The sequence below is a fragment of the Carassius auratus genome, chromosome 23 (assembly GCF_003368295.1).
Source record: "Carassius auratus strain Wakin chromosome 23, ASM336829v1, whole genome shotgun sequence".
NCBI lineage: Eukaryota > Metazoa > Chordata > Actinopteri > Cypriniformes > Cyprinidae > Carassius > Carassius auratus.
In genome coordinates this window covers 15,192,027-15,216,747 of record NC_039265.1, presented here as the reverse complement: position 1 = coordinate 15,216,747, position 24,721 = coordinate 15,192,027, and the positions used below count along the sequence as shown (strand labels likewise).

At 39.4% G+C, this 24,721-nt stretch overlaps 1 protein-coding gene across 5 annotated transcripts in view; it reads right to left on the bottom strand.

Moving 5' to 3' along the window:
• casz1 (castor zinc finger 1) overlaps positions 1-24,721 on the bottom strand; it is a 78,145-nt gene that overhangs the window by 36,555 nt on the left and 16,869 nt on the right. For 2 of the 5 annotated variants that reach the window (XM_026200057.1, XM_026200056.1), the window contains exon 1: positions 11,678-12,401. The exons of 2 other annotated variants lie outside the window; for them this stretch is intronic. In XM_026200057.1, the coding sequence (XP_026055842.1) occupies positions 11,678-11,756 (79 nt within the window). In that variant the 5' untranslated portion in view covers positions 11,757-12,401. Of the gene's footprint in view, positions 1-11,677; positions 12,402-24,721 lie in introns of those variants that run through there. One more of the 5 variants, XM_026200053.1, reaches the window with a different exon arrangement.

The window sequence follows — 24,721 nt, the reverse complement described above, 5'->3', positions numbered from 1 at the left end:
CGGTAAAACGCTATTATTTCAGGCCGCCGAAGACGCCTGTCAGTGCTGAATACTAAACCAACGGTGGGGATGATCACAGCAAAAACTTGTTTTCTTTAAGAGGTCCTGTTTATTGTAATGCTGACAAGATTTTTTTTACTGGAAATAGTGCAGAGCTGGAATTGCCGTAACGCTTTTACTGTATAAGGAGAAAAGCTTTGCGAAAAAGTCAAGAAACTATTCTAAACAGATTTAACAATAAGAGTGAGAGAGCTTCTTCTTTTTATCTGCTCGCACATCAAAGGCCCCACAAGCCCTGTTTCTTTTCAGAAGCGTGAGGCGGAGGACGCCGGGAATGACAGAGAAGCTGCCTTGAACGTGGCTCTCCAGGCCCTGCGTGTCTCGTTTAATGCGGAGCTTCTGTTTATGTGCCGGAATGATATCATGCCCAATCAAGTGGTGTTTCAAATCCTAATAATGCCGTTGGAAGTGCATTATTTGTATGAACGTGTGCTGACTGCAATCAGCCCACCAGAGTGAGGAAGTGGCTGTTAATGACTGCTTAGATTGGCGTGTCCTGTTCTTCCCTCTCTCTCTCTCTCTCTCTCTCTCGTTCTGACAGGAAGCGTATACACGCTAAAGCTGGGATATGACATACTCCTTCTCACCTGGCATCCACTGCAGCGGTTGTTTTAGAAACAAACTCTGTTTACTTGGCTAAACCCGAATCCCTCGACTTAGCGGTGATCTAACACTCTGATCTGCCCTGTCTGATTTCATGCAGACTATCAAAATACGTTGACTAATGCAAGGACAAAACCCTGATAATACGGAGCACTCATTAATACAACAGGCCTGGACAGCGTTGGATTATTTTTCATTATTTAAAGATCCTCCAGTCAGAGCAGTTTGTTGCTGTCCTCACTTTTAAAAGCTTTATGCTGATATTATAATCTTTTTGACAGATTTACTGACCTGGAATGTGTGTGAATTACCTTTTTTTTTTTTTTTTTTTTTTAGGACCTCTGACTGTCAGGGGCTTCTGCAAACGCAACTTAACGAGGTAAATGTCAAATAAACCGAGAAATGAGAACGTTTAGCTGTTCCTGCCCCTTCCTTGGCTTTATTGTGCATATTTACAATGCAGTTTCTCATTATGAGCTGCAACTCCAACAAGATGGAGCCAGGGTCCCAGGTATTTCCTCACCTACTAAAGCTCGGACACACACACATGCTGAAATAATCCCCTCTGTTTTTATTTTGCTAATTTACAGCTTGCAGGAAGGAGTTTGTGTCTCCCACCGCTCCGAGGGAAGGGGAGCGGAAAAGTCAGCATCGGACCGGTTCTCCACACACACTCTCGTTCCCCAGCATCTGGCCTCTCTTTCGATTTTATTACACAAGAATAACAATAAGCAGGTCTGCGACCCCATCTATGGAATTTGCCGTATTTTTTCCACCGGTCTGTGCTGATGCTCTGAATTTCCATTTTCTGCATGCATATTTAATTGAGTTTTGTCCCAGTGGTGCGGAAATGATTTGTTTTTTGCTCTCTGTTCACTTGACTCCTCTTCGGAGTCGGTAACCCTGATTAAGACGTTCACGTTAATTTCCCAGCGCACACCTTTTTTTGTGCATTAATGGTTCTGATCGTCTAATTAAAACTTCTCAGCTTCGCTGCTGATCACCGCTCGTTGTGCCTCTGACCTGAAGTTTTAATTGCCGCGTCAGAGACGATAATAATAATTTCTGGGTTCTGATGATTAAAAACAATGCCATTCCCAACTGCCACTTAAAGCGGAAAAAGATGGAAGGAGAGGCTGAGGTGAAGCATAAAGAAAAAGAAGGTGAAAGGAAGAGAATTAAAAGGTAAAAGATGGTTATTTGAGGTTTTAAACAGGTTTGTTTGGTATCTCAGTATGAGAGGGGAGGATCGGTGCTCACAGGGCAGGTTTACCTGGTTTGTGGTGTACTGTAAATGATGGCAAAACAAATAAAAAGCTTCTCAGAAATGCACGAGGTTCGGAGAAACTGTGCATTCTGCATTTCTATGATACGTATTTTAATAGTTTTGCTTTTGGTCTTAATCTTGTAATGTGACATTTCTGCGGTATCTTATGTCTAAAAGCAAGTTGTTGCATTAAGAGGTTGTGCCGAAAATAAAACGTCTGCTCACATGTGCACTAATGGCCAAACTATGATGGGGTTTTATAAACTGCTCATACTCATACACACTCTATCATTGTCCTTTTTTGTCTGATGGACTCTAATGGATTTTTCAGATTCCCATGCAGGAATCAATTTTTTAGTGGGAGATACACATCCGGACAAAACAATTATGTTCATGAGTTTTTCTTTTTTTTTTCTGACTTTAAAGTTGTTGTTTTTTTGGAGAAGCAAAATATGAATGCAGAGGGCGTGCACACAAGTACACACACACTCACTCAAATCTGTTGTATTATTAATCAGTCTGTTGCACATCTGCTTGCTTGCAGTGTGTGTTTTTTCCCATCAATAAAGCACTTATTGCTTTTAGTCTGGAATGTGACCTTGCATGTTGCATGCTGTCTTTGGACTGACCTTGAAGGACCTACTTTGACTTCTCCCTCTCTCTCTTTTCTGAAACCTTCTGCCACATACAATAATTCAGTTACATCCCGTTACAGGTAACAAAAACAAACAAGCCATGGAGAAAAAAAAGCACGCACATACTTGCCGCTGAGGACAATGGACAGAAAATGGCAGATGCATATTTTGACGCACAGACGGAAAAGGAAATATTTTGTTTAAGAAGCAACCCTTTACATTCGGAGAATAAATACATCCCTGAAGCCTAATTATAAGACAAAGCATTTAAGACGTCCCCTGAGGACAAAAGGGCTGAAATAGGGAAAAGTAAAGTCTGAGGTGATCCGAATATACCCTGATGACGCTCATGAAGGAAGGCACAGCTGTTTTCTGAAGAATGGGTCTGATTCATTCACAAATGAAAATCCTGTCATTTACTTATTTACTCAACATAATGTTTAAAACCTGCATGACTTTCTTTCTTCCTTCTTTATTTTTAAAGTCACTGGAAGTGTATTGTAACACATATTTACAATATAAAATAACCATCTTCTATTTAATTTATTCTTGTGATGGCAGAGCCATTGCTCCAGTCTTCAGTGTCACATGATCCTTCGGAAATCATTCTAATATGATAATTTGCTGCTCAAGAAACATTTCTTATTATTATCAATGTTGAAAACAGTGCTTAATATTTTTGTGGAAACAGTGATACATTTTTTAAAGGATTCTTTGATGAATAGAAATTTCAAAAGAACATAATTTATTTTTGATCAATTTAATGATCTTAGCTGAACATAAAAAACATTAAAAAAGTTAAAATAAAGTTTTTTCAGTTGCTCTTTATGTTACAGTACATGTGCTTACATAATGTACTTACAGTATATTTATCTAAGAAAGTTCTGGTAATACAAGGTAAATACATGGGGTAGGGTTAGGTTTAGGGTTAGGTTCAGGGTTAGTACCTAGTTATTACATAGTTATTGAAATAACTATAATAAGTACATAGTATGTAAATGAGGAACAGGACTGTAAAATAAAGTGCTACCGTATTTTCCATAGTTTATTGATAAGTGTCATTTTCAAAAAGAAAATCACATGAGGCTGAGTACATAATGACAGCATTTTCGTTTTTGGTTGAACAAACTCTTTTAAAACAGCAATGGTTGTAGAGATTTTTACATTTAAAAATAGTACATGATGGTCTCAACACCAGTTGGGTAGAAGTTTGATTGAAGCGCACCCTGGCCATGTCTGAGGGGCAGCCTGTGTGCAACGCAAGAGTTTGAGAGGAATCAAGGTTACGAGGAGAGGCTCCCCGTGCCACTGAAGGGCACTTGAGCTGATATCTGCACAGATTAACTGCTTGAGATGTATTTTTGTCACGAGGAGCCGTGGTTAGTGTGGTGCATTGGGGATCCGAGCGGACGCAGAAGGGGGTGGGCTACTCTAGTTCCTCCAGCGCAAGGGCACAACGAGAGGTTGGTGGCCGCTGGAGCCGCCCAGACCGGAGTCTGTCACTCAGAGTCATTATCTGTGGGGATATATTTAATTTAGTGGTTCCGGAGCTGCGCTGCTGAGTAAGCCAAGCCACCATTAGGGCCGTCCTCCGGGGGAAACACAGCACACGCAGCTCGATTAGTTATCAATTAAGAGTGCAGAAACCTCCACCTGCCGTGTGAGAGAGAGGGAAAGAGTGGCAGAGAGGAGCAGGACCCGGACGCCGTCTGACTTTTTCTTCTGTTTTCCTCTGCCTCTTTCCCTCTCGGGCCTTCGAACGTCAGGTTAACCTTGATATGAAGCGCTGTCAAGCCGGATAATGTCAATCAAAGAGGGCCCTTTCAGATAACCTCAGTGTGAAACCTAAAAAGCAACCTGTTTAGATGTTTAGACATGCCCCCTCTCACCAGCATATGAATTTCATTAAAGAGAAATGAGTTGTGGCACTTCTACAACAAGACTCTTAAGACATTTTGACAGGCTTTAAGACACTTTGCTGTAAAAAAAAAAATTGAATGAATTAAATTAGCCGTGCAGTAAAGCCTCCGGGTAAGTTAGTAAAAGAAGGCAGAACATTTAAAGAGCTCATCGAAAGATGTTTTTGTTTCTGTGTTGAAACAGAATGTTTTGGCAGGACATATTTTGGAAATATATAATTGGTTTAAATGTCACAGTCATGAGCCATGATTTGCTACACGCCAATCAGTTGTAGAAGAGAAGGCATTGGACTAAAATGTGTTGTGCAAGATGCCATCAAATAAGAAGGCCAATAATTTAATACAAATAATAAAAAAATTTAGGTGTGTGTTTATATATATATATATATATATATATATACACACACATATATACATTTAGTGTTTTTGGAGCAATTTTGTTTTTAAATTCCGCTTGCATTTTATTGCACGTTATAGTTCACGGTGCACATCTTCAGAAACGAGATAGACAAAAAACTAAAAAACTAAATTTCCAGACAGGAAGCCTTGCTGACAGCTTCGATCCCTGGCCACCATTAAAACATTTGCTCTGCTTCACAGACTCTGACTTTTTTTTTTTTTTTTTTTTTACCTTTTATGCACAGAGGAACAATTTGCAGGTGTCCCCTGGACTTCTCAGGTTCAGACTCTTTTAGTTCTCCAAGTTCCCTTCTGCAACAATACCTCTTTAAAACAAACCTGAACTCTTTTAATCTATGCTTTGTTACGGTGAAATGCGGTCAGTTGACAAGACTGAAACATCTGAATCATCCTGTGAGAGTCATGAAGCTCAATATGCGTTGGTTAAAAAAAAAAAAGAACACAAACAAAATGAACAAAGCACTTACAGTAACTGTAATAAGACACTCAGATCTACAACATGTAATGAACATGCATAGCGTCAGTAAAATGTTTCACGCTACAATTTAATAAAATATTTTTAGAACATTAAGAATAATAGGAAAATCAGTTTTCAAAGCAAATTTAATATTTTATAAATTATTTAAAGTATTTATTTGAAGCATTAGACTGCCAACATAATTTATGGCTACTCCATGTGTACTGGACATTTAATGTATTTAACATGCAAACTTTTGACGGGTTTCTGCTGTAGTATACATAGTTCATGCTGATGATTTTAAACACCTGCAAACACAAGAGTCGTTCTCAAAGATGGCAAATGCTTTTAGCATTTTTTGCAAGAACACACAAACTCAAGTTCGAAAGTGAGAACATTTCATACCTGTGTACAAAAGCAAACCGATACACTTGTGAGGGAAAAAAAAGGCTGCGGCTGCTCTTTTTGAAATCATCATGAGTAGAAGCTTTTCAAAAGGTGAGCGTGTGTGTGTTTGTGTGTGTGCTATTTTGGTCAAAGAACAAGAGGAAGTATTGCATACTGACTCAAACAAAGAATATGCTTTTGATAAAACCACATCAGCTTCTTGTGTATTCTACACTAAAAAAGGCTGGTTTCCTGATTTTTTAGATGTGATGTGCCCTCAAACGGAAGCAGCACAAGTAAACAGCACAACAGCTCAGTGCACAACGAAACGAGCGGCGCACAAATGATCACAGACATTGATAACAGTTTCTAAACGAGCAGCGAGGGCAATATCATTAACACGCCATTGTTTTTCCAATGCACTAAAAATGGCACAAATTGCATTTAGAGCTTCAGCCGCACACGGGTTCGCAATTTTGCATTTCACCTGCATTAGCATTCGACTTATTATTATTTTAAAATGAAAACGGATACTCTGTTGAAGTGCAAATCTGATGAATTACCGTAGCAGATTGCTGTTATCAATTATTAAAGCATATTTTATAAATATTCAGGTCTGTCATGCATCTAATAATGAAGGCTTTGGAGAAGGTTACTTCCTGTGCGCATCCTAACGTGTCAGAAATATCACTTTTAATCACAGCTCTGTCAGGGTTTTTGCATTTGAACTAAAAAAATAAATAAATAAAAAAAAGCACAGCTCACTCTTCTGCTGTCTTTTCCCTTTTTCACCCATCCAGGATTGCCAGATGCATGACCACATCATTCAAAGCCAGTACAGCCCATGTACACTTGGCTGCGGCACTATGAGCGTGATCATTTGAGAGGAGAATAATACATTAACGTGCTTCTACCTTCTGGACACACCTAGTCCCAGAGCAAGTGCAACCATATGGTGCGATGCATATTCATATTCCTCTGTCTGCACCTCTGTAATGCTTAAACAGTACTTCATAAACTTCAAATGGGAGGAAGTGAAGATGAAAGGGAAAGACTGACAAAAAAGGTGAAGAAAAAGTTTTCCCGCTTCATGTTTCCTGTCATTTTTTTTGGGTTACGTTTTTGTGGTTTGTCTTTGAGATTAGAATGGCTGCTGAAACTGATCCCAGTGTAGCGTGTGTGTGTGCATGTGTGTGAGCCTGAGGTGTCTGGCTGTGGGTAAACTGTGTTGTCAGGTGGGCTTGCCGCTCTCTCCCCAGCAGGGTAAATACCAGGCGAGGACGATGTGGAGATTAACGCTGTCAGATCTGCAACAGTAACCCTTCATTATCAGAGCACCAGGGCCTACACACACTCACACACTGTCCTCCGCTGCCTGGGCACACAGTTAGTAATTACCAAACCAACCTCTTCCTCTCTCTTCTGTTCTCATACTTTCTGCTACAGTATCTACAATGTTTCTCTTATCTTTCTCCCATCTATGTGTGTCAATCATTTTGTAACAGAAATACACATTTTTTCTGATATAGTTATAAATAAATAAATAAAAATCTGAAAAAATATGTTTCAGGCTTGATTAGATGAAGAAGATCACACTTTAATACAGTAAAATATTATAATACATAATAGTAAAATATTGTATTATTATAATAATATTATTAGATGGCTAAATATTAAATATGTAGAAATATAACAGAGATTTAGATGTGATGTATAACACAGGGACTTTTGGATATCTGCTTGGAATTTGCACAAAAAATTACAGTCACAGGCCTTATTAGAAAAATAATACAATAAAATGTTACAGTATATTATTATTATAAAATTATAAAATATGTCAAACTACAAAAGATAATAAATGAAAAATAAAAAAATAAATCTAATAAAAATAGTATATTTAAACACTAATAATTATTAAATATAAAATAGATTTTCATTAAAATATATGGTAAGATAATTATTGCAGAAAAGTATAAGGTAATTTATTAATTAAATGTTAATTTATTTATTGTTAAAATTAATTAATTAGTTTTTAATAAAAAAATACATTTATTTAATAATTAAAGATTATTGATAAATTTTACAGTAACCTACAGTAAAAATACACACATTGATATTAAATCGATACAAATATGGTAATGTACAAAAAAGCATGCTTAGTGCATCCTCTGTTCGAATTCGATTTCGAATCCGAAGTTCGAATCCAGCGCATGTCATTTCTTATTAAAAATAATCCACAAAAATAATATGCCATATTTACATGACGTCCCAGCTTTTTTGCTGGGTGGCCTGACACACTTGATGGCGTGCCAGGCACGGTCACAGTATGTGTGTGTGTTTGGTGTATTAAGTGGCGCTTTATCAAATTAGTTTGGTACCCAGCTGATGAGTAATAAAGGTACAGTGGAGCCCCCACTGACTCCCAGACATCAATCCTGTGAGCGGGAGCCAAACGCAAGGCCTGGCACTGCCTGAGGCGTACAGAGCGCCTCTCCCCACTGATCAGCTTATGGACTCTCTTCAACCAAACTAATATTAACACTGGGCATGTGGAGGACTTCAGCTGTCTTACCCCTGTGAGGAATAACGCTTAATGGATGCTGTAACAGGTCTTTTATTCAAACCGTTGCTGTGGGCTTTTGTTTTTCATCTTGTTTACCACCTTTATCAGAGTCGATGGCCTGCCGCTGTACATTCTTCCAGACTTCGTCCTCTCAAAGCATCGGCTCACAGGTGTCGAACAGACAGAAGACGAGAGGGGAGATGATGGCGAGATCAAACGGAGGACTGGAAGGATGGCGAGAACAGAGAAGGAGAGAGAGGAAACTCCCGCCGCACGACTGTAATCTCGCTCAGCATTGGGCTTTTACACAAATACAACAAAATGCAAAACGCCAGAAGAAGGTGGAACGGAGGGGAGGGTGGGACATCAGAGGGCTTCAAGCCCGTCGAGGAGTTGTGTGTGTCAGTTCAGAGCAGCCGCTGGGACTAACAGTGGAGAACAGAAGGTAGCAGCAGGCGGATCACAGCCGATCTGAGGCCCTGGGAGAGATTCTGTCTCCTCCACCCCACAACTGAGCTCGAGTCGCTCTCCGCAGTCACATACTTATCCCGATGACTTTACACAAAACCCTCTCCGTAAGAATTCCACTGATTTCACAAGCTTTCAGGTGTTTTGCTTGATGCTACACTAAAGTCACTGAGACGTTTAAACCTTAAACCTGTGTGTGTGTGTGTGTGTGTGTGTGTAATTTAGGCAAAATAAGACAAATGTACACATCTTAATTCTGTTAAAAAGTTAATGCATTGTTTTTACTTATGGAGCATCAGTGAGTGTTTGAACCTTCCGTAATAGTTGCATACGAGTCCCTCAGTTGTTAACTTTTGACTTCAACTATAAATAGAGAGAGATTGGACTCTGCCTCCATATTCTTGTTGGTGTAAAAAGGCACAATTTATCAAGGCCCAGGACAATGTTCTTGGTTGTCCATCCTAACTAAGAAGCAGCTTCCTAGTGCTTAAAAAATGTCTGGAAATCAACAAGTGCTACCAGCAAAGCACAATATCATATTTCCATCTATATTCTGATCGTCAGAACTCTGTGTATATAAAAAATGGCTCTGATGAGGGCGAGCGGGAGATCTGAAAGAGGCAGCTGTCGACGTGACGGATCTGATCGAGCTGAAACAAAGACAAACAAAGCTCTCTCTGCAATATGAGTTTAGTTAGCGAGAGAGTTAGAGAATGAGTTACGGCCGGCATGCTGTTGGGGAAGGTTGTATTTATGGGGGGATTGAGTAGGTTTAAATCCCTGCTAAGAAATAAAGTCATCCCTGTGCAAACTGGGGAAACATTTCACTCAGCCTAAAAGGTAGTTAAAAAAAAAAAAAAAAAACACACAAGACACTTTTTTCCCCCTCAAAGCAAAAGTTTGGCCCATGTGCTGCGATGGAGGGATGGAAGAATATCACACTGGAGGGAGCGTGAATACTTCTGGTTGAATGTGGCTGAAAAAATTCCCAAGAGACAGAGGTATAAATTGATTTGAATTCCTTTAATATTACATGCTGTTTCAGTGGGAATTGCATTGGAATATCTGCATGAAGGCACATTTAAAGACTTGTACCATGTCAATGCTTAAAAAAGAACCAAGAACTTCCAATAAAAGTCCTTATAAATAAAACTAAAAAACAGTGTGTGAATTGCGTTTCCTTCACAGCATGCTCAAATACAACTCTCCTCTGGCTGAAAGCCAACACAAACCCACCCAGTAATCACAATTATTACTTAAAAAGGCTCTATTTCGACATTAACTTAAAAGGCCTATATCTTTTTCTTCCCCTCTTAGTTGGTGCCCCCTCACTTACTCTAAGTATCTCAATAAATCAGCAGTTACTGTTAACATGTACTCAACAATTCAGTTATCAATCTCCCCCAGCTCAGAGTGAAAACAGAGGGGAAATATCTGCTCAGTAAAATCTCCCGTGCCTGTGTTTATGCACGGAAACACACACACACACACAGACTCGCTATCGCACAAACAAACAAACCAATCCGCTGGGACATCGGAACCATTGCCAGATCACCACGGAAACGCAAGCCAAATTCAATTGTGACCTCACCTTTCACTGAGGGCTCAATTCCATCAGCAAAAGAAACAAATCAGCAAGAGGGTGGAAAAGAAACAAACTTCCTTCCTCTCTCTTTCTCGGCCTCACTTTTCAGGCCTGCAGTAGGCCCGAAACAGCACACTGCATCCTTGGCAGCGCACTGAGCTCCATGCAAATGTGTGTTTAGATTTAAAGACACTGTATTTATTTAACAAAAAGGGGAAGATCTAATTGAACGCTGGAACAGAGCGCATCTTCCAAACAGAAGCCCTGTGGAAAACCCTCCTATCTAAACAAGCGCGTGAGAGCACGCTCGATACCGGCAGTCACTCGCTTAGCTGGGCAAATAATACCACTTGTCATCTAACTGAGAAAATCTGAGCAATCACTAGCTGAGGCCTCGCTAGTAATTAAGAACAGCAATTTGAGAAAAAAAGTACACAGTGACTAATCCACATCCAGCATAAACAAAAATTACAGGAGACTAAACGTTTGACTCACTTAGTTAAGAATAAAAAATGATTCTATTTTAAGAACTTTGAATGATATTTCACACCTGTAGATTGTACATGTGAAGTCTATAAACTGTTGCTATTATTACAAATAATCTAATATTTTATTTTACAAATGGAATTGTAGCATTTTTAAGTATCCAATTCAGCATAAGCTAATTAATACATTTAAATTCAATTCATGTTAAAAATTATTTGTGAAACTTGGAAAAGTACAGAAAAAAGCATACATTTTATTTCACATTTTCTGTAAAATGTTAATGATCAAAGCAAGTGGTTTAAAAAAAAATATATGTGTATTTTTTTACGTTCTAAAAGCTAAAACAAAAACCTACAGAAAAATTATGATTTGTATTTTTAATTCTACGTAACATTTCAATCAGTTAATTAATAAAGAAATATTTGCTTTTGTAAAGTTCTAAAAGCTGGAAAACCACAAAACAAATTGCATTATTATAATGAAAAAGAAATCTAAATAAATTAACTAACCAATTAAATTAATTGTAAGCAAATAATTAAAGAAAAATTCAATAAACTGTTTTAGTTTTCATGAAACTAAATAAACACACAATGTCACTTGTACACCTAAAAATAAAAATCACTCCTCAACTTCATATTTCCATTCAGTCATCACATCATAGTGAGGTATTAATTTACCAAAACACACAGTGAAAGTAATGAGTGCCTTTGTCATTCTACACCCTCACGCCCACCCCATCCACAGCGTGCTCAAGCCACCAGCATCTCTCACTCTCACTCTCTCTGTGTGTGTGTGTGTGTGTTTGTGGCGCCTGGCGCAGGTCTTACCTGGCAGGAGACAGCCCTCCTCTCTCTGTCTCACCTCTCCCTGCTGCTTTGGAGGAATTCTCTCCACAAAGCAAGGCATTTTTCTCTTCTCTCCCTGTGCGCCTTTACGGCTGGGCTGCACTCGCCCTCTCTCACTCTACCCTTCTCTTCTCGCTCTCTCTCTCTCTCCCTCTCTCTCTCTCGCAGCACAGATGTCAGGGCTGTGCGTGTTTACCCACTTTACCAGTAGGGGTCCTTCAACACCCTCTGCTCCCCACAGCCACTGTGGAAAAACAGGCCCAGTAGAGTGAGAAGGAAAGAAAGAAAGATAGAGAGCAAGAGAAGAAGGGCCACTTAAGCCGATCTCCCGTGGTACGAGACTGTGCAAGACGGAGCGGAGAAAGTTAGACTGGTCAGTCACTGAAAGTCACAGTGAGCTCAGGCCATTAAAGTGAGACCCGTAGAGAGAGAGAGAGAGAGAGAGAGAGAGCGAAAGAGTGAGTGCCAGCAGCTGACAGTAATAATGTGCCACATACTCCTCTCAGTCTACTGAAACTGGATACCATACTCGTATCTTTAAAGCGGAAATCGTTCACTTTTTTAACTGAATCAGAATTGTACTTTTTGAGATTACAACCCAGCCAGATTAACTTAACCAATGGCATGAGTTTGGGGTGGGGCTATCTGTTCAACTAACCCAATAGCAGTCTAGGGGAAAGGAAACCAGTTGGAAAACAATCATTATTTTTGAAATTCTTGTTGCAATAAAAAAAAAATGAAATTGCGACACTAACATATATTAATTAATAAATATATATTTATATGTATAATTTTTTTCAAATATAAAAATACAAATATAAAAAGAAAGGCATTCTTTCTGAGTAAAAAAAATCTTTCTTTCTGAGTAATTGACACAAGTCTGCCAGATTTGACAGCTTTGGGCTATTCTTCAGCGAGGAATTTCAAGTTTTGCTCCTACTTGTGGGGCACTTTTCACATTGCAGTATTAATGCTGGGGCTGTTGCCCGCCTGGACCCTCTGTCATGTCTAATGACAGCTCTCTCTCTCTCTCTCTCTCTTTCTCTCTCTCTCTCTGAGACCAGTCACTCAGACAGAAGAATTTGAGACTAAGCCTCAAATTAATATCGCGGGCTGGACAGACTCAAACTGCACATTATGGTAAGTGGAAAGTTTCAAGGGTGAGCTAAAAAACAATCATTCTTTAAATACGAGGTGTGTCGACGGAACAGGGGAAATAATGTGGAATGAGAGCAGGGACCTGCTACTGGACTCAAATGGGAGGATGTGCCGCGTGTGTGTATGTGTGTGTGTGTGCATGCTAAAGATACTCGTACCCTCCTCCTTCATACAAAAGAGAGGTGCCATGTGTCAACTCTCAATTCATTCATTCATTCAAAGATTGATTGATCAACACAGAAGCATTGACCTTCTGAATATGGAAACTTGTCCAGTGTTGTTAAAGTTGACACGAAATCAGAATTGACCATATTTACTTTTGCATATTACTTTGCATGTCATTATTTGAAAAGAATTGTCTTTGGAATTTTTAATCACTTCCTATGAAATTACTCTTCTTTTCCACTGAAATTACTTATAAGCTGCACATGCAGACTACTAGAATAGTGCTAACCGATAGTCAAATTATTATAATGCTTAGACAATGTTTCACAGTGTATTGAATGATGCTCCAGTTTTACATCAAACTATGCTTCTCTATAACAGGATATAAAAGTCCCAATTTGGCTTAATTTGCGTACAGGTGTGAGCAGAATAAAAAAACATTCATGTAGCCGGACACGTTATCCTGGATTAGCGTTAGCATGAAAGCAAATTGACAGTGTTTGAGCGAAATTAAACAAACAGTAAAATAAATACTTCAAACAAAACACTGACTGAGACAGGTTTAACAAGTTTCTGCCTCTTTTTGCAGAGCTATCATGATATGTTTTGGTTTGTGGCCTAATTAAAAAATGATGACACAAAATATGCTAACTTAAAATATATGTTACAAAACAGATAGGCGTGACTGGATGAGCCACGTTCAAAGTCACTGTAAAATGACAATAAGCATGTTGTTGTGAAGTTTATGAATGAAAAAACGATTTGAATGATTTTAGCATGCTGTGTAAGAAGGTTTGAGGCAATCTTGTGGTAAAATTACTATAACGCACAGTCTCTCGAAGCCCATAGCTTTATTTCCAAAAGCAAAGTGGTGTAAGTATCTTCTGACTTTATTTTTATAAAAAAGCAAGTTATTTAGTCAGTGACCTCAGATCGCAGCACTTGCTCTCTCCAGCAGTGTCTGTTTTTCTTGTCTTTTTCTTTTTAACAGGCACTTCTGCTGTCATTGCGCTGGGACGAACGTGTTCCCTCTAAATGGCTTTTCTGACAACTGATCTGTAAATACAGCCAGATCTGCAAGTCTCTCCTCTCTCTCTCTCTCTCTCTCTCTCTCTAGCATCAGCAACCCCGACCCTACAGCAACACACACACACACACACGCACTGCCCCCATCGCAGCCCCACGGCACGTCCCCCCTCCCTCTCTCTGACAGCCCCCTGCCCTCCTCCCCATCTCCATTCCCTCAGCCACTATAAAAACACAAATATGCCATAACTCAGCTTGCCCTGCCACACTGCCTCCATCTTGCCCTGTACCAGGGGGCCCCTCAGGAAGGTCACCAACAAATGGCTTTCCGATTCACTGCCCCTGAAATAATTTTGTGTATTAAAACCTGAATCTGCACTTTCTGGCATGAAAGCTTTTCTAATTATTCTGCCGTCCTTGGGATAGACACAGATCCTTCACACGGGGGGAAACAAGCTACGGACCTGCCTGTTCAGCCGCCACAAACATCCGCTCTCCGTCTTTTTTCCTCTCTCTCTTTCCCCTCTGTCGCTGCTGCCCCCCTCCTCCTCCTGCCCTCCTCTCATCTGCTCCCCTCTCGCCGCTATATAGCTACCCCCCAATCTGTTTTCAAAGCGTGCCTGTCCTTTATTAAATTGTTTTCTTTTCCACATTATCAGTTGCCATGGAGACCTCATCTCTCGGATTATTTGAATTTCATTATATCTATTGATTTGGGAGCATTTCATCTTTTTTATTGTTTTTCTGTCAATTTTCGAAACGAATAACCATCTAATTTGCGTCAGTGCTGATTACGTTCGTCCCTCAATAGAGGTCGGCAGCTGCGCCGGGGAAACAAATCAATGAAAAACATCATAAAATTCGAAAGTACAATCAACCAGGATATGGGTGACATTCCATGGTTGCTGAAACTAAGTCATCAAAAAATATATACTTTTCTTGCGCCTCTGCGTGCGAGCTTGTGTTTGCGCGTGTGCGCGTGTGATATATATGCATCCGTGCAGGCTTATGACTCAATATCGGCCGATGCTATAGTAAACTCAATCTACTCTTCAATGCCCCCCAGACCAAAACAAAAAATGCTTACTTTGTGTTTAAATAATTTATGCAATTTTAGCATTTATATATAAATTTTTTAATAAGCCGCTTGGAGCAAAGTGGCCATTAACAAAATACACAGCTGTCCAGTGGGCTGAGCACTCCAGATCAATTGCACTTTTTTATGACATGATAAAATGCTTTTAAAGCAATTTACACAAATATGGAGAGAAAAAAAACAGCACCCGGGCTTAATTTATTCATAAGCTGGAGTATTAAAAAAATGTCATGCAAAAGCCAGCATGAGAAGATGGTCCCAGGCCTAACCGAATCGGACTAGCTGTCCTTTCTGCAAGGACATAAAGTTTCATTACCGATGCACGCAGTCAAAGGCAATTTAGAAAACACAATGTGCAAAAGAAAAACATCAGCATATTGGAGGTGTTTGCGTATTAAGGGGCGCCAGCACTTTGTTTCCCAATTTTATGTTCATTATTTATTTTTGCCCAGGACGGTCTGCCATTGACACCCCACCCTCGAGGGAAGAGCAAGGGAGGGATGGATGGATGGATAGATGGGGGCATGTCCAAGGTGAGAGAGATTGTTGGGAAATAATAAGAGGTCCTGACAGGAGTCCACACCTCAGCGGTACACACACACACGTGGCAGACGGGTGTCACCGGGGAGGCAAACGCCAGTGTGTTTGCATGTGTGTGTGTTAGGAGGCACAGGCAGGTGTGTGGCACCAGACCAACACTATCCATCAGCCACTATACAAACAGTCCCGGGCCTAACGCTGACATTCTAAGCCATTTCGTAACGCCAGTTTTGTCACAAACACGGTTACATTACCTACGTCACACACTGCATATATAACAGGTGTGCTATTATTTTTAACAAGAGTTTAGGGGTGACTTAATTTCCTTTGTTTCATTTCCGTCAACGCTGTTCAAACATTTTAGGCCAATTTTAAAGACATCATGAAAATCAAATTGGAGTTTTATGGCTTTTATGTTTTTAAGAGATATTCCAGGCTAACATCTAAATCCTAGTGTACTCCACAAAGCTGACCAATCACTTGATCAAACTGTACAAACTGTAATACTTTTTTTTTATTCTTTGAAGAATTGAAATGTCTAAAGAACAGCATTTATTTGAAATGAATTATAAATGTATTTGCTATCGCTTTTTTGACAATTTAATTCTGAATAAAAGTGCTCATAAGTTCATAAGCATTAATAGTTACAGTTAATCTTAAATTAAACCAGATCAAAAGAATTGATGTCTCACTTTACACTACAAATTTCTGTCCAATCAAATCTCTCTATAATGAAATTGGCCCGCCTCCTAATTCCACCTGGTTTTAGCTGGCAATAGCATGTGGCAAATAATGATACATTACAATTAAGTAACAGCAGAACTTAAGCTATGTATATACAAAAAAGAAAATCGCTTGAAAATGTCATTCCCAAAAAACAAACAGAAACAAAGCACAATTTTGCTATTGTATGAGCCGTCTGTACTTAAGCAGGTTTAGCGTCTATGTACGCGTGTATGTAGTGGAGACACATCTACTATTAGTTTGAGGAGTGCAGAAGCTGAGCAGCAGGCTAATCTCATTTCAAAGCTTCTCTTCTCCTCCTCATGTGCTGACAGTCCTGGCCGCCTGCGCTCTTTATAAATGCTCTGCTAAGGGCTCCGTGTTTGCGACACGTGTCAACATTTGACAAAGCATTACTTTTCGTACACAATATCCTGCGCCCGGGCCTCTGAAATGAGGTAGCTAACAAATTAGCTTTTTATGTTTATTTGCGCGTGGGTGTGTTTGAGTAGAGGACGGGTGGGTGGGGGTGGGGGGGACGAAGGACATTTACGTTAACGTTTCTGTTACGCTGAATGATTTCTTTCCGAATCAGGTTACTAGTCTTCCGCAAAAAGTACTGTTGGGGTACCATGGTAAAGTAGTGTAAAATGAAAACATAATTTTGTCATGCTGCATGTGGTAATAAAAAAAAAAACAAAAAAAAAAACACATGTTTAGATAGAAAAAGCATATTATGTTACAATTAGTGAAGCAGGAGACAAAGAAGGTGCTAAAGTCACGACTCCCACTGTCTATTGGGCAAACGCATTTCTCTAGCCCAGGAGACTGGATAAATACTATTTCATGTATCACTATATGAATTCAGAGACAGTAATTACACCGTTCTCTTTAGCTCCCACACAACGGCGGTGGATCTGAGCTGTGACGTATACTGTACAATCGTAGGTGTATAAGTCACTTGACAGCTCTAGTTCCTGAAAAAAATGAACACCACAGAGGCTTCACTGATCGTGTTTTTAAACGTTACATTAATAAGCTGTAAACACTGGGTTAAAACCACTTGATGTTAAGGAAATGACAGGTACTGATAGGATTGCTCTTCCCTGTCGGCTGTGGGTTAGATGAAAGGATGGCAGTTTTGAGAGTGATTTCAATATTTGCCACCCCAGCGACTCGGCTCTACTCTCTTATCAATGTGGCAACAATAACACGCTTGTGTTTCAAACCAAACATTCCCACAGTGAATAATAGGCTATGTCTGAGTCCAGCCACCAGCAGCAATTTGTTTACACTGGACTGATCATAAACTACAACTTCCTACTGAAAAGCTATTTCTGCTTGACTTGATGCTTACAACAGCATATATCAATACAGAGAGATATCTGGCCGCACATTCACATTAGGCTTTTCTTTTTAACATGTGTGAATTGACCATTGTTAATAATCATACATGTCTATTTTATTTAAATATTAATCAATATAATATATTTTATTATTATTATGAATAAATTTATAATATTTAGATTTGTTTGCAAACATATTGGAGGGAAATGTAGGACGATGATAATGATTTTTAGCTGTTTGAAATGTGACTGCTTCCGTTTTTCTTTTCAAATGAGGCTTTATGTTTGTTTTTAATGAGGTCACCATGACCACAGTATTTGTTGGATATTTCTCTCTCTGTGCCCGGAGCCATCATGTCAATCAATGCATCTTCTAATTAAAATGATCTGTTGCCTAAATGTGACGCACTTACACAAATAAGCACACAAACCAGGGTCACAGTAATACACATATTTTCCACACATTTAGAACAGTGGATTTTATTATACAACTAATGTAAAAATAATAATAAAAAAACAAGAAAAATACTAAAATTGTTATACAAACCTCACTCTATTAATTTATTAGTTTGTGATTTAATAATAAAATCTAAAAATATATTTTATTTATAAAATTTAAATAACAACATTTAAATAAATAATTGTATAAAATAAACAAATAAACAAATAATAAAAATATTTTTTTTTTATAAAGATGACATTTATAAAAAAGTTATTTCTAGATAATGGTACATTAATTTTCTTTAATTAAACAGACCTAAACTAGATTTTTTTTTCTTTATTTAAGAATGTATCAATTTCCATTAAAAAGTTCACAATATCCCCTGATATTTCTAAAATTTCCTTGCTTTATGTAGGGGTTTCACAGAGTCGGGGGGAAAAATAAAAAATAAATCATGGCATTAGAGCTCAGTGAAATAGAGACGGGCTTATGGAAGGATAGAGGTCTGGTCAAAGCTTGCCCAGACTAACAGAGCAATAAAGCATCGTGTCCATGCACAGAGGCTTTAAAAAGCACAATTAAGAAGGACCCAGGTTAATAATTAAAATGCATAATTATTGACCCCTATTTTCAATTCCTCGTAAAGTACATTAGATCAGGAAAACAGAGAGGACAGAAGGGAGGTGTCTCTAATGCATTCTTTCCTGCTTGAACTTCCTCCACATCCTAAAGTGCCAGTTTGCTATTGAGATTTGCACTTAATGAGGGTCCGTCACAGAAAAAAAAAAAAAAAAAAAAAATCTCTTACACCATCAACAAGCATTACAATCACCCCCTCATTCTCAGTGCCAATGCCCACCCGGAGAGCTGGGCCAGACAGGGGAAATTTGAGGGTTAACTGTCCCTTAGGGGGCTATCAATGCACGGAGAAACCGTCACTGCTGGTGCCCCCCATTCTCGTTTGACAACAAGGCCCTAACAGATTAACATGCAGTCAAGAGTGATATATTTCCTGCCAAGTAGTCAAATCACTGCTGTATAATGATTTTGTGTGTGGGAAGACACAAGAGGGACACTCTTAATTAAGAGGAAATATTTGTTTTGGGGTTATGAATCCGGCTGATTCTGATTGGTCCACTTTCAGCGACACTGTTTAAATAGGTCAGTCGGGTGATAAAAATTATCATTTTGACACATTAAAACTGTGACGTCAAGCGGCTGGAGGAGAAAGAGGGATCAGCCGAAGAGGTCAGAATGAAATGGCCTGGTTCAAATGGAGGCCACTGAAATTACCGGGAGAGTTCTTCAAAATCCTGAATGCCAAGGACAGGTGGATTAAGGTATTAAAACAATCGCATTTCAGTCTTGAAATAGTCCTGCACACGACTCAGCATCAAGCCTATCTGTTCAAGATCAGGTGCAAGCAAATTCGCACCATGCGCAAGATCTGCTGAAAACACCAGCGAAAGCTGATGCGAGCAGTGATTATGGCAAATGTTTCTGAAACAATTCAATCATGAAAAAAAATTAAAAATTGTAAATGCCCCCAGATGGTGAGCTGCTTCAGACTGACATTTTCCAATGGCATGCTAACATGCACAACCGAGAAAGCTACCAGAATTCAAACCAGTGTAACAACTGAGCATTTCGGTGTATTTTTTCCCACCTCTAATTAATATCAGAGAGCTGGCTGCAAGGGAGACGAGAAGACAAGGGTTACGCTAAAGTTCAGTCCTGAATCTATTTACAGTGCCAAATTAATAAGAACCGGAGGTGATAATAGTGCCAACACATTCAAACATTTGGGTGAGTGATTTTAATTTAATCAAAGCCATTTAGTACAAGTCTATTCTTTAGCGCAACAACTGTGGAGAATGAAAAAAACACTCCTTTTCCCCCTCACTCTCCAGCTATCCAAGCGGATGGAAACCCATAATTTCTTCATACACCGCTATATAAACTAATGTGGTGTTGATGGTCAAGCCTTGAAGTGTATGTGCTCATTTATGGCTGTTCCCAGCGAATGAGGAAATGGTTGAAAGAAAAGACTCTTAATACTTTAAAAATTCCATTAGTGAACTCACTGCCATCATGGGACCGTCTCCGACAGAGGCACTTTCTTCACAAGACCAAGAGTTATGTCTTACATATCGCTGTCAAATGGATGGCTCTCTGAACCTAAATACTCCCATTCAAACCCTTAGATGATAAAGCTTGTGATAAGTCTTTTTAGGACAATGCATTCATTTTTTTAATAAAATACAATAAAATAAAATAAAATAAGGTTTGATATTAGGGAGAAAAATACATACTGCACTGCTTGTAATGCTGATAATTAAGGTGAGCTGTGATGAAATTTAAGCCTCTTAGTGGAACATGAACCATCTGGGACAACAATATTGCTGTGAATGTACAGCCCACAAGCATCTGCAGTCATACTGTACCCTTGGAATGCACAGAAAATGACAGACAGAAAACAGGAAGCCAGCGAGAGAGAGAGAGAAAGAGAGAGAGAGCAACCTGTGCCCTTCAGTCTCAGTTAAGGCACAGCTAACCAAGTCTGACAGCTGCCGGCTCCTTGACAATTGGGGTCAGTTAGAGGAAAAGTAGCTCAAGTTTTCATGGCTTTGCAGGAGATGTTCAGGAGCAACTGCCCACCGCAGCATCAAAGGGGATTAGAGGCCACAGCCATCTGCTGCCAGGACAGGCCATGGGCCTTTCATGTCCTTCTTGGAGAGAAAGGCAATCCTTCCGTTGCACAGTTTTAAGTCCCACCGTAGGGGAGGAAAGGTCTAGCTGGGAGGGACATAGCCAATTAGGCCCAAATCAGTGAGAGATAGAAAAGCCAAATGTACACTATTTATAGCAGAAGGATTGTGTTGGCATCTACATATATGGATGCACTCAAAAGGACAAACAAATGTGCACACATATATACAACACCAACACAACAACATTACAAGGACTTTTACATCCTCAACATTTACTTTGCATTAGTGATACCCACTAAGCCAACTTTCCACATAGCCTACCTACATTAAATATACCTTAAACGGTCTAGCTTTTTGTGAAGAAGAATCCAAAATAAATATAGACTTGCACTGAAAAGGACAGTTAAGGTCAGAATCTTATAGAGATTATTGAGATGTAGAAACGAGTCAGAATACTGTAGCATGGTGGGTCTTACATGCTTTCTGTGCCCTGAATCTCATTTTCCCTCTCTTAGACGTTTATTGACAAGCTGTGCCAACATTTTTCTTTCAGCAGCTAATTTGTTTTGGGTCCCGTTCCTGGCCTCCCCCATGACTGTTACCTCAATAGTCTGCTACCTTTCAGCTCAGCAGCTCAGCACTTGACCCGCCGTCGTCGCTTATTTCCAGCGCTCTAATTGTCGTTTAATCACATATCAACCTGTCACTTAAAGAGCCCCTTTTTCAATTGCAGGAATTTGCATATTGTGTGAAACTAATTTCTATCAAAAGCTCTGCTGGCTGGGAAAGCGTTCATCTACCCGGGCTCTCTCTCTCTCTCTCTCTTTTCTCCAAAGCGCCTGATTTTCTCCATTCTGAGCACAGGTTTGTTAACAGCCTCACACATATGGTGACAGGAGAGATAAGGAGCTGAGAGCTCATGACGGAAGGTACTGGAGAAAACATGATGTCATAATGGAGGGGTTCGGCGGGCAACCGCTGGGGTTAATATCACCCTCCACTCAACGGTAATGGCATACATAGGGAGCGCTAGGGAGGCCACATATCCGCTCCTGTCCCTGCGCCTGTGCTGGGATTTGATGATCCTGGCCAGTTTTTACAGAGGGTCCTCCAGAGATGGACAAGTTTAATTACGGAGAGGAGGGAAGCGCTTTGTTCCTCCTTTTATAATATTAATTGATAAAGGGGGCCGGAAGGGTGCTCTTGGGGGACAAGGATGAGGGAGTGTTTTCAGAGGGGTTTAATCCCGTTAGAGGCACCGGTCCGTACCCCAGCCTCACTGGGACCCTACTCTAGCTTTTCACCTCCACCCCACTTTTCTCAATCTTTCTCAGGGCTGTTACTCCGCATGACGGAGCATAATGAAGAGGTCTTTTTTAGGTTCAGATGGGACGAGGGCTGCAGATGCCTCCCTGCTTGAGAGAACTGATCTTACCTTGTACTGCTATTATAGAAACATATTTTACAGATAAAATTTGCATCATTAACACTGCATAGTTGAGAAAACTTAAAATCATCAATGCAGATTTTTAGGTTCTATCAACTATTGCATTAAAAAGTGTCCTTTCACACTTCTTTGTATTTGTGACTCAAAAGGTCCTATAAACTGAAAAAAAAATATCATTATCAGTATTTTCATTGCACATTGTCTCAATTTTTACCTTTCCAATATTGAATATTTGGTTACGTTTTGGTAAAAATAGTATGTTGCTCCAACAGCCAGTCTGAACATTCATAGAAGGAGGACTTAAATGAACTCAAGCACTGTCAATATCCTTAAAGTGCACACTTCATGTACTAATACACACTAAGCTAGTCTCAGCCCTGATGCGTTGGCTCATTGAAGGGTTCATCTCAACCTGACCAAGCTCGTGTCATTTGTTTTTTTTCAACAAGGAGTCAAGATGTCTCAAAACTGTCAAATGCATTTTCCACAAAGCTGAAGAGAGGGACAAGAGGGAGACGGGGAAAAAACCTCGCACGCAGACATACGCACCGACACGGACTCACTCGCGAGGCTGTCAGGTAAATTAGATCTGAAAGCTGACAATTTCTGACCATATTTCCTTGATTATTTCGAACAAATGCACACCAGCCGCTCTAAGGAGATTAAAGTGACATAAAAGTCTCAAGTGGGAGGAGGGAGGGCAGAGAATCCAGGTCACCCCCATTTGTCCCCCTGCCTGACAGCAGCTATATCGCTATCCAATCCAATAAAAATCCCCCCTCCTTTTGCTTTAATTAATTTTACAGCTAGCTTGCTTAATTACTTTCAATCAAAATCCTCTTGCCATCACAAAATTAGAAATGGTTCAACTCCATTAGTCTAAATTCTTCATTTACATACACAAAGACTGTCAGCTCTTGCTAAGCAAACGGCCTCTCGCCTGATGAGATTGTTTTTTTTCTTTCCCTTCACTCTATCTCTCTCTCCCTCCCTGCCCTCTCTCTCTCTCTCTCTCTCTATCACTGTCTTTCTCTAATCATAAACATGCTAAAGGAGTGGTAGAAATGTCCAAAACGAACTTTCAAAACTGACTAGATGCTGGGTTGCCTGTACAACTAGTTGACTAATCAAAAGTCCTATAATTAAACTGATTTCAGGTTCACCTGATCTTTTCTAATGCGGGGGCATTTAAATAAAATGAGAAGAGCTTGACAGAGTGCAATGGAATAAGAAAGAATGGAGGGGTCTTCAGAAGCATTTTTGAAATTAGAACTATTATTAACTTAAAAATACACTAATTTAAATTATATCAAAATTAAATTAAGTAATTAAGTTAGCCAACCTCGCCTTTCAACTAGTCAATTATTGTGAATTATTGTGAATTATTCTTAAAAATGAAAGTTATATTTCAAATAAATGTTACTTTGATCACTACATTTATAAAAAGAATCCTGACAAAAGGTATCACAATTTCCACAAAATATATATATTTTTTTTTTTACAATATTATTATTATTATTTTTTTTTACTGTATTATTGATCAAATAATTGCAGCCTTGGTGAGCATTAGAGACTTATTTCAACTTGACATTAAAGTTATAACAGGCTTGTACAAAAAAGTTCAGTAAATCAGTCATTTTGCGACTTTTCACTTCTTGTTCCCTACCGACAAAAACTGAATATGCACAAAAATCTTTAACCAAACCGTACTCTTTAAACAGGAACAAAAAATCTGCCTCAAACCGAAACAAACGGTCCTTGTATCAAACAATGACCTCAGCAATTCACACTGTGAATAAATAAATAAATAAACTTTTTTATTTTTTTATTTTCTGAGATTATCAGTTTATTGCATTTTTCTACCACTTGGAATTATGTGTTCACAGATTTTAATGAAAAAATTTAGAAGGTTAAATGTAAGGAAACGATGTTATAATGAATTATTTTTTAATAGACAGGTGGCGAATCAAATCAGTGCAGTATGGTGTGCACTTATACACCCAACCTGGGTCTCTTGCCTTTTAGGACGGGGCCACACAAGCAAAAATCAACTACCCCAGTTTCAACGTGATATTCACAGGCCAAACAATAATTTCAACTGGTGACGCGTCCTCTCCATCACACTCAGTGCCCAAGGCCTGCACATCAACAGGAATTAAGGACATGCAGACACAGTTAGTGGGCTGGCTATGCATCCACCCCCAGCCCTGCTTAAATAACTAGGGCCCTGTAATAATGACAAAATCAAAGCAGGCCCTTGCTGGTGCTATGGACGTCCCCGAGCATCACCACTCAACCCTAATATCCACACACACACACAAAGTGCTGACTCTCGCATGGCACGTTTTGTTTGCCCTCACTTTCCTTGACCA